Source organism: Hippopotamus amphibius, chromosome 12 (genome assembly GCF_030028045.1).
Source record: "Hippopotamus amphibius kiboko isolate mHipAmp2 chromosome 12, mHipAmp2.hap2, whole genome shotgun sequence".
Taxonomy (NCBI): Eukaryota; Metazoa; Chordata; class Mammalia; order Artiodactyla; family Hippopotamidae; genus Hippopotamus; species Hippopotamus amphibius.
Window position 1 is genome coordinate 16277965 of NC_080197.1, and position 13668 is coordinate 16291632.

At 39.2% G+C, this 13668-nt stretch overlaps 1 protein-coding gene across 5 annotated transcripts in view; it reads right to left on the reverse strand.

Moving 5' to 3' along the window:
* STK4 (serine/threonine kinase 4) overlaps positions 1-13668 on the reverse strand; it is a 96260-nt gene that overhangs the window by 59955 nt on the left and 22637 nt on the right. For all 5 annotated transcript variants that reach the window (XM_057701627.1, XM_057701628.1, XM_057701629.1 and 2 more), the window contains 4 exons: positions 12494-12661; positions 10989-11126; positions 5779-5907; positions 4826-5021 (listed from right to left, as the gene is read on the reverse strand). In XM_057701627.1, coding sequence (XP_057557610.1) covers positions 4826-5021; positions 5779-5907; positions 10989-11126; positions 12494-12661 — 631 coding nt within the window. The remainder of the gene's footprint in view (positions 1-4825; positions 5022-5778; positions 5908-10988; positions 11127-12493; positions 12662-13668) is intronic.

A 13668-nucleotide genomic window follows, 5' to 3' on the forward strand; every position in this document is an offset into this window, starting at 1 on the left:
ACGGACTTGAGGACACAAGGTTGGGGTGAGGGGCAATGGGGAAGCTGGGATGAAGTGAGAGAGTAACTTTGACATATATACACCACCAAATGTAAAATAGATAGCTCATGGGAAGTTCCCACATGTCATAAGGAGACAAACTCGATGATGGGTGATGACTTAGCGGGCCAGGATAGGGAGGGTGGGAGGGAGTCGAGGGAGGGTGGGGATATGTGTATAAATACAGCTGATTCATTTTGGTGTACCTCAAAAATTGGCACAGCAGTGTAAAGCAATTATATTCCAATAAAGAGCTTAAATTAAAAAAAAAAAAAAACAATTCTGAAGTGCTCTAATGTCTGAGATCTGCTTTATTATTTTTTTATATTTATTTTATTTTATTTATTTGGTTGTACCAGGTCTTAGATGCAGCAGGCGGGCTCCTTAGTTGTGGCATACATGTGGGATCTAGTTCCCTGACCAGGGATCGAACGGGGGCCCCCTGCATTGTAAGCACGGAGTCTTAACCACTATGCCACCAGGAAAGTCCCTGAGATTTGGTTTAAATTAATTCAGTTTGTTATTTTCTTTGACAGAAGGCTGAAATATGATGGGCATTGAGTTATTTTTGAAACCGATTATTTGTCCATAGGGGTCATGCTATTATTCTGTGTAACTGTATATATTTTAATTCCCCATAATGAAAAGTTTCAATAACTCCTAAAATAATGAGTAAAGAGCTCAAAATAAGTGGCAAATCTATCTAACTTGTGACTCAAAAAATGAATTACAAGACCTGCAACAGATTGTGAGCTAAATATATTTAACGTCATTTAACTGTGTCTGTTGAGGTTTTTAAATGGGCTTTTCCCTCATGACTATAGTAAAAGATGCATGTTTCTCATTAGACATGCTAAAACTATCCAAGTCCAGAAACTGAACAAACAACCCACTGACTTAATGAGCACTTAAAATATGAAAATCACATTTGGAACAAAATTAATTGCTTAAATTTAAAAAAGGTAGATTTCCCATAACGTGCATGCACAACACACAGCAATGGGTCAGCCTAGTTACATCACACAGGGATTACACTCATCTGTATAACTAAAGCCCTTATCACAAGTAGAAGATACAGCATTCCGAGTCAACAAAAAGAAGCCAGCAACTCATTGCTACAAGACAAACCTTCCTAACAAATCACATGGGCGAGCTACTTAAAAGAGCAAAAGGAAAACTAAATTTAGTTAATTTATGGAACACCAAATCTTGAGTCCAGGGGATGAAACATACGCTAAGAACACTAACTTACAGGATACACCATGATATCAGCAGTAATTTTTTCTCTGATAATAACTCTAGAAAATGATTTGGAAAATAAATAAAATTTAAAATACCTATAATCCCATTACCTACTTTTAATATTTGGTGTCTCTTTAGCTTTTTGATTGTTTTTTTCAGTCCTTTTTCTATGCACATATTCATTTATCTTTTTACTTTCCTGGAGTCATGCTCTAATTTTGATTCCTTCTTTTTTCATTCAACAACAATAAGTACTTCCTCAACTCACTAAATATTCCTCAAAAACAGGATTTGTAATGTTTTTGTGTGGTATAGTATTCCATAAATCATAATGTATTTGATCAATCATCTGCTACTAAACATTTAGGTTCATCCAGATTTTTTTGTACACTTACAATTTAGAGAATTCTTAAATATAATTTGTCTATTTGAATATAATTTGTCTTCAATTATTTTCATGGGCCAAATTCCTGGAAGTGGAATTTACTGTGTCAAAGGTTTGAATTTTTTAAACTCTTGATATGCACTACATTCCAGTAAAGTTAGACCAATTTACACATCCATCAGCAGGATTACTGCTCTTTCACCATCTGTATAATTCTGACCTGAAGCCAAACACAGATGATGAGCCTTGGCCCCAAAAGAGAAAAAAGAAAACAAGAAAACCTTCTCCCTTCAAAAACAAAGGGTTGATTATAAATACCCAGACCTGGAAGGTGAAAATTCGAGGGGGCTGTCTGAAGACCAAAGCCCTGGAACGGTCTGTTCCTGCCGCAATAAACCAGCTGCAGGTCCCCTGAACTCACAGCCTCTTGGACTTTGTGGACATGGCTCCCTCTGCTGGAACATCTCCACCCACCCTACTCACTGCCAACCTTCCTGCCTTTTTCCTCCAGGAATTTGTCAGTAATCCCCAGCCTAAACTAAATACTCTTCCACTCTGCTGTGCCAACACCCTCAGATTACCTCTGTGTTAAAGCCCATTTCATACGCCGAAGTGTAATCAATGGTCAGTCCCCCAGACTAGACAATGACTTCCTTCAGGGAAAGGACTGTTTCTTCATTCCCTGCTGTATCCTCAGCATCTAGCAAAGCACCTGGGATACAGCAGGCACTGAAGAGAAATTTACTGAATGAATTAATCCAATCAGTCACAAAGCAGTGGTCTAAAGCCGTGGTTAGAGAACCTCCTCTGTCTGTAAAGGATCAGACAACAAACATTTCAGGCTCTGGGGGCCATATGGTCTCAGTCATAACTGCTCAGCTCTGCCTTTGCAGTGCAAAAGCAGTCATGGATAATAAGCAAATGAATGGACATGGCTATGTTCCAATAAAACTTTATTGCCAAAACTGGGTAGCAGGACAGATTTGGCCTGTGGACCATAGTTTTCCAATCAATCCCTGGTTTGGTGGAAGAAACTCTAAATTTTAAGAAAGGAAGGAAAGTATCGCTTATATGTGGAATCTAAAAAAATGGTACAAATGAACTTACTTACAAAGTAGAAATAGAGTCACAGGTGTAGAAAACAAACTTATGGTTACCAAGGGGGAAAAGAGGCAGAGGGATAAACTGGGAGATTGCGACTGACCTATACACACTACTATATATAAAATAGATAATAAGGACCTACTGTACAGCCCAGGGAACTCTACTCAATACTCTGCAATGACTTATAAGGGAAAAGAATCTAAAAAGGAGTGGATATGTGTATATGTATAACAGATTCACTTTGCTGTACAGCAGAAACTAACACATTGTAAGTCAACTATACTCTAATAAAAATTAATTAAAATAAAAAAGGAAAGAAAAAAAAGATGATGAAAAGATCACAGAGACTTAACGCTTTAAACTTATGCAAAGTTCAGACTAAATTGTACGTTTAGAACTCGACTCAATTATTATTACCACTTTGTACTCCCAAATTCCTTTCTCTGTGACTTGGTCTGTAATGTACAGAGTAAGCGGAAAGGAAATAACTGAAGGGAGAGGAGAGGATGGCCCCCGTCGATGGGAACTGAGCACAGATGTTAGGCCTCAGTCACAGGCCAAATAAAAAGGATCAGCAGGATAAGAAAAACAGCAGAGATGGGTTTACATAGGAAGGGGTTGGACAGGACTCTTCAATTTGTACATTCATCCTTTACAGACTGAGAATTGGTAAACCTGGTTTAGACACACAGAGTATCATGAAAACTGAAGATAGTATGTATGGTAAATAGCTCAGAATTTCATTACACTTTGAATTAGACATCAAAACAATGTATGTGCTATGTAGAAAATGTATGATAACAAGAGCACAAGGGAGAGGAGGGAGAAGCAAAATAAGATATGCAAATGAACAAAAAATACATGAAAATCTGCTCAAAAGCGTTAGTCATTAGGGAAATGTAAATTAAAACCACTATGAAATACCACTACACACCTGCTAGATTATCTACATTTACAAAGACTGCCCATACCAAGTACTGGCCCAGATGTAGAACCATTGGAACCATCACACATTGATTTGGGCAATATAAATTAAACAGTCATGGACCTCCCTGGTGGCACAGTGGTTAAGAATCTGCCTGCCAATGCAGACACGGGTTCAAGGCCTGGTCCAGGAAGATCCCACATGCCGCAGAGCAACTAAGTCCATGTGCCACAACTACTGAGCCTACACTCTACAGCCTGTGAGCCACAACTACTGAACCCACGGGCTGCAACTACTGAAGCCTGCACTCTATAGCCCATGCTCTGCAACAAGAGAAGCCACCGCACTGAGAAGCCTGAGCACTGCAATGAAGAGTAGCTCCCAGTAGTACAGACATATATATACTACCAACTGTAAAATAGTCAGTGGGAAGTTGTTGTATAACAAAGGGAGTCCAACACGAGGATGGAAGATGCCTTAGAGGACTGGGGCAGGGAGGGTGGGGGGGAATCGAGGGGGGGGCGTCAAGGAAGGGAGGGAATATGGGGATATGTGTATAAAAACAGTTGATTGAACCTGGTGTACCCCCCAAAAAAATAAAATAAAAAAAAAAAATAATAAAAAGAGTAGCTCCCGCTAGCCACAACTAGAAAAGACCTGCACTCAGCAATGAAGACCGAGACACAGCCAAAAAATAATAACAATAATAAATAAAATGTTTTAAAAATTAAGTAATCACTTAAATTAATCACTTACACCAATAACAATCACTGTAAATTAAACAAAAATAAAATAAACAATCACTTTGGGGGAAAAAATATGTATGTGCTCACCTCCACAGATCAAGGAAAATAAGGAAAAACTGACGACATTCAATGAGAGAGAGGCAGTTCAGGTTCGAAAGTCAATCCCTTCTTGTTGCTGATGCTTTCCTGCCTCTGGCTCCACATGCCAGCTCCCTCCCTCCCCGAACCCTCCACTGCTGCCCCGACCCTCCAATGCCCTTACTTCTTTGGCTTTGGCAACAGAAGGGAGCTTCAGCCTGAGCCCACGGGGACTATGAGAACCTGCTCTCTCTGGAAACGTGCATGGTCCGCCTGCAAAGCTAGCCTATCTAATCAGGGCCTTACTTTTCATAGTGCCTTCCTCTTCCTCCTCCTCCCCTGCGTTGATCACCATGGTGCCCAGCTGGGATGGCAACGTGTCGTTGTCATCGTGCTCGATCATGGTGTTGGCCCCGTCACTCATGGTGCTGGCTACTCGGACGGTGCCCATCTCGTCCCCTGCTGCCCGGACCATCGTGCCAGAATCCATTTCATCCTCCTCCTGGAAAAGGACGAAATCTCAGATGAAGGCTAATCTGATCAAAAGATTGAGTTTTCTGAATTACTCTTACCCATTTTGGTGCAGATATTTCTGGATTTGACGCTAACCTGGGTTCTAAACCCACCTTGTAGAACTGAGAGCACTCTGTTTTTTACATTGAACTATAGTTGACGTATTATACATGTTGCAGGTGTACAATATATTGATTCATAATTTTTAAAGGTTATACTCCACTGAGAGTACTCATTCAACCAAAGAATATTCATTTATCCATGTGAGAGCCGCATACCTAACTCTAAAGGAACTTCTGCCTCTCCCCTTCCTCTCTCTTTCTTAATAGAATTTTTGTAACATTGCTCTAAGGAGCTAAGGTGCACACCTTTGGAGTCTCAGGGCTGTGAGGGCATCTATAAGTGCAGAGTCTATGTATTTAGTATGGATCCTAGATTCCCCAAAAGGGCACAGAAGAACCCAGTCTCAGACCTGAGCATTCTCTTTCCCGAATAAAAAGTTAAACTGAAGAAAAGATATGGAAGCAAAAGAATAAGATGTGGAAGCGTCTCAGGAAGCACCGTGAAAAGAACAGGCACAGACCCCACAAGCCTCTAGGAAGCCCTGGTCCAGGACAGGATATGGTTGTGCAAGAAGAGTCTCCAGCTCCAGGCGGATCCCACACCTCCGACTCGTCTTACCTGGCTGGCAATCATGAAATAACAAGCACTAAGGCCCAAGGCGCACTGCAACGCCTGCCACTCACTGAGTTCTCTTCATCCTCCTGGTCCACCTCCCGCTGCTGGGCTTCCTGGCGTTTCAGCTTCACGTCCATGGCTTCGTTAATTAAGTCCCGCAGAATGGACACTCCTTTGGCGCTCTTGACAAACGGGTGCTTCAACAAGAAAGTTGAAGATGATTTATACGGCACCAGGGCCAAAACAACTGCCTGGCACATGGCAGGAACTTGATCGTCTTTGTTGGATCAATCAGTGAATCTAATCTTTCTCTTTATGCTTGGACAACAGCTAACCCACATTCGCTTTATAACTGAGCAGGTGCATTCAGGCTTTGCCCATCTCTTTTGGCTTGGCTGGAATGTTTTCCTCCATTTCTACCAACTCTGGAAATTCTCGACAGGCTGGCATCGCCCCCTAGAGGAAGTTCTGTAAACATCTTGGGAGCTTGTTTGAATGTTTGGAGAACACAAACTATGTGGGACACTTGGCAGGGGGCAGGCACACAAACAATCCTGTAAAGTGTGGAACAGTCCTATGTAACAACAAACTGTAGCACATTCTCCATGTTTAAAGTGTCTCACAGTACAGATACATGTACATTATTTGATAAATAATGCTGACAAATCTTTTCAAGAGATAAGCAAAAAGTCTAGTAATTTGGGAGGTGATTTTGCAGAAAGGGCTTAAGTGGAATAAAGACATTGTTCGAAAATCACTGAATAGTTTACTCCTCCTGCTTATTCTTTCTATCAATGTTCTATAGCATCTCCAACTATGTATTTAGGTAAAAAGGATTTTAGTGCCAAAGTGTAATTACTGCAGAAATATTAAAAGTGGTCACAAACGTAACAGATGCAGGCCCCAGTATTATTCAATCTGCAAGGACACTTGAAATACAGGGATATTGCTGACTTTCCCTTACAGAAAGGGCTTAAAGTTTTTAATGTTAATACTATCTTACATTTGTGTTGTTTGCCCTTGTAACACAGTAAGAAATCTAGAAAGTTACATGTGGAAACTTTTGGGGGGCGGTGCGGGGTAGGGAGCAATCCCTGTTGTTTTCCAAACTTATTCTGACATTGTCCTCAGTGTTTATCTGCAATCCATTCTCTGTTCCCCAGCACCCGTCAGAGGATACAGGCCCCAAGGTCTTTGTAAGGGCTCTAGAGGAGATACCTTGTCCATAAAACTGCATCACTACCCCATTCAGGCGAGAAAAGAATTTGCCACTACTCTTAGAAAAAAAGACCCAGCTTGTTTGCATGAATATCATATTTCCTTGTTCTCTCTACTGGGCAAGTCTATACGATCATTTCCCTCCTCTTATCATATGCAAATGAATCTGCCCTGTTATTACTTAACATTAGATTTCTGTTAGTGTCCATCCACTCATTTTCCCGTGTTTCCTGAATGGACTGGTTTCTGTTCTTCTTACTGCTCTTAAGTTTAAACTCATACATGATGCTATTAGGTACAGGTGTCTAATTACTGTACTTCATTATGTCTCTAAGTTGAAAAGCTGGAGCATTTCTATATTGACACATATATTATTTTACTATAAATTATTATCCTTATATTTCTCCACCATATAACAGACATTACACTGATTCTTCTTAAATTATGGGCAAAAATAGATTTTACCATGTACGAGTTTCATTCCAGAAGGATAATAAGCTCTAAAAAAAAAAATATGTATTGGTTATAAAAAAAAAAGGGGCACTGGATCTGACATGATTGAAAACCATTGGCCTAGCTCAATAATAATAGCAGATATTTATCAAATCCATAAAACACTATCTTTAATATGCATAAAGCGTCGTTCAAAGTCACGCATATTAACATCACTGATGAAGACAGATGCAAAAATCCTCAACAAAATACTAGCTAACAGACTCCAACAGCACATTAAAAAAAATCATACACCATGATCAAGTGGGGTTTATCCCTGGGATGCAAGGATTCTTCAATATACGCAAATCAATCAACGTGATACATCATAACAACAAAGTGAAGGATAAAAACCATACGATAATCTCAGTAGATGCAGAAAAAGCTTTTGACAAAGTTCAACATCCATTTATGATAAAAGCTTTCCAGAAAATGGACATAGAAGGAAATTACCTCAACATAATAAAAGCCATATAGGAGAAAACAAGAGCCAACATTGTTCTAAATGGGGAAAAACTGAAAGAATTCCCTCTTAGAACAGGAACAAGACAAGGGTGTCCACTCTCACCACTATTATTCAACATAGTTTTGGAAGTTTTAGCCACAGCAATCAGAGAAGAAAAAGAAATAAAAGGAATCCAAATTGGAAAAGAAGTAAAATTGTCACTCTCTGCAGATGACATGATATTACACATAGAAAACCCTAAAGATTCTACCAGAAAACTGCTAGCACTAATTGATGAATTTAGTAAAGTAGCAGGATACAAAATTAATGCACAGAAATCTCTTGCATTCCTATACACTAACAACGGAAGAGCAAAAAGAAATTAAGGAAACTCTCCCATTTACCACTGCAACAAAAAGAATAAAATACCTAGGAATAAACCTGCCTAAGGAGGCAAAAGATCTGTATGCAGAAAACTTTCAGACACTGATGAAAGAAATCAAAGACAACAAGAACAGATGGAGGGACATACCATGTTCCTGGACTGGAAGAATCAACATCGTGAAAATGACTGTACTACCCAAAGCAATTTACAGATTCAATGCAATCCCTATCAAATTACCAATGGCATTTTTCACAGAACTAGAGCAAGAAATCTTACAATTTGTACGGAAATGCAAAAGACCCCGAATAGCCAAAGCAATCTTGAGAAGGAAAAATGGAGTTGGTGGAATCAGGCTTCCTGACTTCAAACTATACTACAAGGCCATAGTGATCAACACAGTATGGTACTGGCACAAAAATAGAAAGGAAGACCAATGGAATAGAATAGAGAACTCAGAAGTAAGCCCAAACACATATGGGCACTTTATCTTTGACAAAGGAGGCAAGAATACACAATGCAAAAAAGACAGCCTCTTCAATAAGTGGTGCTGGGAAAATTGGACAGCAACATGTAAAAGAATGAAATTAGAACACTTCCTAACACCATACACAAAAATAAACTCCAAATGGATTAAAGACCTACATGTAAGGCTAGACACTATAAAACTCCTAGAGGAAAACATAGGCAGAACACTCTATGACATACATCAAAGCAAGATCCTTTTTGACCCACCTCCTAGAATCATGGAAATAAAATCAAGAATTAACAAATGGGACCTCATGAAACTTAAAAGCTTTTGCACAGTGAAAGAAACCATAAACAAGACAAGAAGGCAACCCTCAGAATGGGAAAAAATAGTTGCCAATGAAACAACGGACAAAGGATTAACCTCCAAAATATACAAGCAGCTCATGCAGCTTCATACCAAAAAAGCAAATAACCCAATCCACAAATGGGCAGAAGACCTAAATAGACATTTCTCCAAAGACATACAGACGACCAACAAACACATGAAAAGATGTTCAACATCACTAATCATCAGAGAAATGCAAGTCAAAGCCACAATGAGGTATCACCTCACACCAATCAGAATGGCCATCATCACAAAGTCTGGAAACCACAAATGTTGGAGAGGTTGTGGAGAAAAGGGAACTCTCCTGCACTGTTGGTGGGAATGTAAGTTGGTACAGCCACTATGGAAAACAGTTTGGAGGTTCCTTCAAAAACTAAAAATAGAACTACCATATGATCCAATAATCACTACTGGGCATATACCCAGAGAAAACCATAATCCCAAAAGAAACATGTACCATAATGTTTACTGCAGCACTATTTACAATAGCCAGGACATGGAAGCAACCTAAATGCCCAACAACAAATGAATGGATACAGAAGATGTGGCATATATATACAATGGAATATTACTCAGCTATAAAAAGGGATGAGATGGAGCTATATGTAATGAGGTGGATAGACCTAGAGCCTGTCATACAGAGTGAAGTAAGTCAGAAAGAGAAAGACAAATATTGTATGCTAACTCATATATACGGAATCTAAAAATGGTACTGATGAACTCAGTGACAAGACAAGAATAAGGACGCAGATGCAGAGAATGGACGGGAGAACTCAAGGTTTGGGGGGGTGGGGGGTGAAGGGGAAGCTGAGACGAAGTGAGAGAGTAGCATAGACATATATATACTACCAAGTATAAAATAGATAGTCAGTGGGAAGTTGCTGTATAACAAACGGAGTTCAACTCGATGATGGATGATGTCTTAGAGGACTGGGACAGGGAGGGTGGGGGGGAGTCGAGGGAGGGAGGGAATATGGAGATATGTGTATAAAAACAGATGACTGACCTTGGTGTACCTCAAAAACTGGTACAAGAGTGTAATGCAATTATATTCCAATAAAAAAATTTAAAAAATATAAATAATTTAAAAAAAAAAGTCACACATATTATATGACTTAATCTTCACAGCCAACATATGGGGCAGGTACTTGACCTCCATTGTGTAGATAAGAAAACTAACGTAACAGAGAGGTTATGTTACTTGCCCAAAGTCATAGAGCTAGCAAACAGGGAGCCAGGATTCAAACCTGGGCAGTCAGGCTCCAGAATCCAAGCTCCTAAATATTAAGCATACTGCCCACCAAATCCCACCCATCCTTCAAGGCCCAAGCACAGAGGTTACCTCCTCCAGGAAAGCAGTCCTGCTCTTACCAGTCCAAAGTGGCCTCTTTCCACCCTGTACTACAATAGCACCTACCATTAATTTCAGTTCTTTGTCAGAATTGGGTATCTTTCATGGCACTCCTGGTTTAGAATAAAAAAGACTTAGGTCCTAATCCTTGCTTTGCTGTTTCCTAGCTGAGTGGCTCTAAATGAGTTAACCTCTCTAAATCTCCATTTTCTCACCTATAAAATTAAAATAACACCCCTCTCTCACAGGGTGTATGTGATGATTAAATGGCATAACATGCAAAGTATCTAGCACACAGTAGGTGCTCAATAAATGTCAATTCCTGTTCTCTAATGCCATAGAGCCCTGTATTTTCTTGCATTATTGTCTAGTTCAATGATTTAACATTATTTCCTAAGAGGTTATATTCAAACCTCCCTAGAGATAGGGAATACCTCATACCTCTTTACCATCTCCACGTGGGTGGGTTAACAGCATCTTTTGGTCAGCCTGTGAGTGAAACAGAGAGAGGCAGCATTCCAGGGTGATTCATACCTGTAGGAGTTGAGTGGCCGTGGCTCTCTGATCAGGGCTTTTTACAAGACACTGCTTCACAAAATCCATGAAGCTATCTGACCACAGTTCTGGCTTTCGGAATGTGGGAGGTGGGTTGGTAGGAATCATGAAGATTGCCTAGTTGAAAAAAAAATTTGGCAAAATAAAAGTGATGCTTCAATAAAAATATGACTGGAAATACATCTGGAGTGTGATAAAATGATTTTTCTCTTCTCCACTATAAGCCCAACCAAATTACAACAAAAATCTAGCTATTTCAAACTAGATCATGGTAACAAATATAATAATAGTGAAAAAGTTTGAAACATTGCGAGAATTACCAAAATGTGACACAGAGACATGAAGTGAGCAAATGCTGTTGGAAAAATGGCGCTGATAGATGTTCTTTACACAGGGCTGCCACAAACCTTCAATTTGTCAAAAACTCAATAAAGTGAGGCACAATAAAATGAGGTATGTCTGTATTATTTATTGAGTATCCAATAAAAGAGGTACAGTTTTTTAAAAAAATAACACTGTTTGCAATAAGCAGCTTAAATTACATTCTTTAAATCTAAAAATATAACGAGCAAATCTCCCCACCCTTCTCAACTTCTGCCCCCTCAAAAAGAAGGGAGCTTATCTTTGGGCACATGAATACTTTTTTAAAAACTTTTAACAGAAGGCCTACTTAATCAGAGGAGAGGAGGAGCTGAGTTGGGCGGTATGGAGAGGACTACAGAGCCCCTGAGGAAGGTAGGGTTGAGGTCTTATAACAGTGCTATTATGAGGGGTTCTGGGGGTGGGGAAAGCTTGGAAACTGCTTATCTTAGCAACACTAAAGGAGTTTCAATGGAGACTGAACCCATGGGCCCTTCATACTCTGAAAGTGGATGGAAGTTGGAGAGTACAGAGTACAGAACTTACATATGTAAATACCTACAAGGGCCAGGCAGGAAAAAGACAACAAATGAATCAAACGCAGGGACATGTGTTTAAAAAAATAGTCTACTTTCCTCTTGATACTACTCTTAAGTCTACTTTCCTCTTAAAACATTAGAGCAAACACTGCAATAAGTGACAACTGCAATAAGTGATACTTGGTGAAAAGGGAGTCGTGGAGACTGACACAGTGGAAAGCCCATGCCCTGTCCAGAGGAAAGAACCACTGCTCAGCTCCACTTAATGTTGTTATGTTAAAATGTGAGCACCTGAACTATTAAAAACATACACCCTGTGCAAGTCAGCCAGGCATTTCCTGGCCCATGTCCTGCCAGAGGGCTATCGATACACAACCTCTGGAGTGGAGAGGGGTGGATTACACTTGACTTAATTAGTGACTACAACTAGTGGAAATGTATCACCTGCAGTCTAGACTGGCACTTATCAATTATTTACAATCAATTCATTTCTTGCTTGGTACCTAACCAAGTAAGACATTTAACTAAGTTTCTAATGGTCACCAGTAACTAACCATGCCACTCGTTTTCTGTCCATTTCCTTACCCTCATTGGATGGATATCAGCATACGGAGGCTTTCCTTCAGCCATCTCTATGGCCGTTATTCCCAGCGACCAGATGTCTGCCACACAATTGTACCCAATTTCTTGGATCACTTCTGGAGCCATCCAAAAGGGTGTTCCTATCACTGTATTTCGCTTGGCCATGGTATCCTAAAATAGAAAGGAGAGAGAGTGACACTAAGCATTAAAACTATTGAGAAAAAGAGTCCTTTCCAACAATAAGAAATGTCTTGGACTTGAAATACACACACAAACCACACTCAAGCAGGGTTGATCACGTAAGTCACAAAAGAAATTCACATGATGTAGAAACACAAAAGATCTTCAATTATTAAAACACAAAACATAACAATCAATGAAACACTAAAATGAGATTGACTATTAATAACTATTGCTGCTAATAGCATAGAAAATCAGGCACTAAAATCCAATGTTACAGGAGCATAAACTGGTACAATGTTTTAGTAGGCAATTTGGCATTATTTATTAACTTTAAATATCCATATTCTTTGATTCATATCTATTTCTAGAAACGTGTCCCATGTGTAATTACCCCAAGATATATGCACAAGTACTGTAGAAATATTTGTAATAGATGGGGGGTGGGGAGAAAAAGGAAACAACACAAATGACCAACCATAGGAAGTAAGTTAAATACAATAAATATCCATACAATGAAACACCATGTTAAAAAAAAAAAAAGGACCTAGATACACTTTTCTGACACAGGAAAAATGTACGAGACACACTGAGAAGGAAAAAGTGTAGGTTCAAAACTATATATGATATAGCCTTGTCTTTATAAAAGAAAAATAATGATCAGAACAGCAATAGAACAACAACCAATAATAATAATGTTGTTATACGGATAGCAAAAAAAATCTCCAAGCAATATATACCAAACTATTAACAACAGTCACATAGAGAAGACAGAATCACAAAGGACTTTTACTTTCCACCCCGTACACTTTTGTAACACTCGGTTGCATCATGTGAGTGTGTATTACATCTGCAATCAGGAAATTTAAAAAACAGACGATCATATATATGTGTGTACACATATATACATATGTAATTTTATTTTTTATAATATATACATATATTTTATGTAGTATTATGTATATAGAGTCCTACTTTGGGGCTTAAAGAATATATGA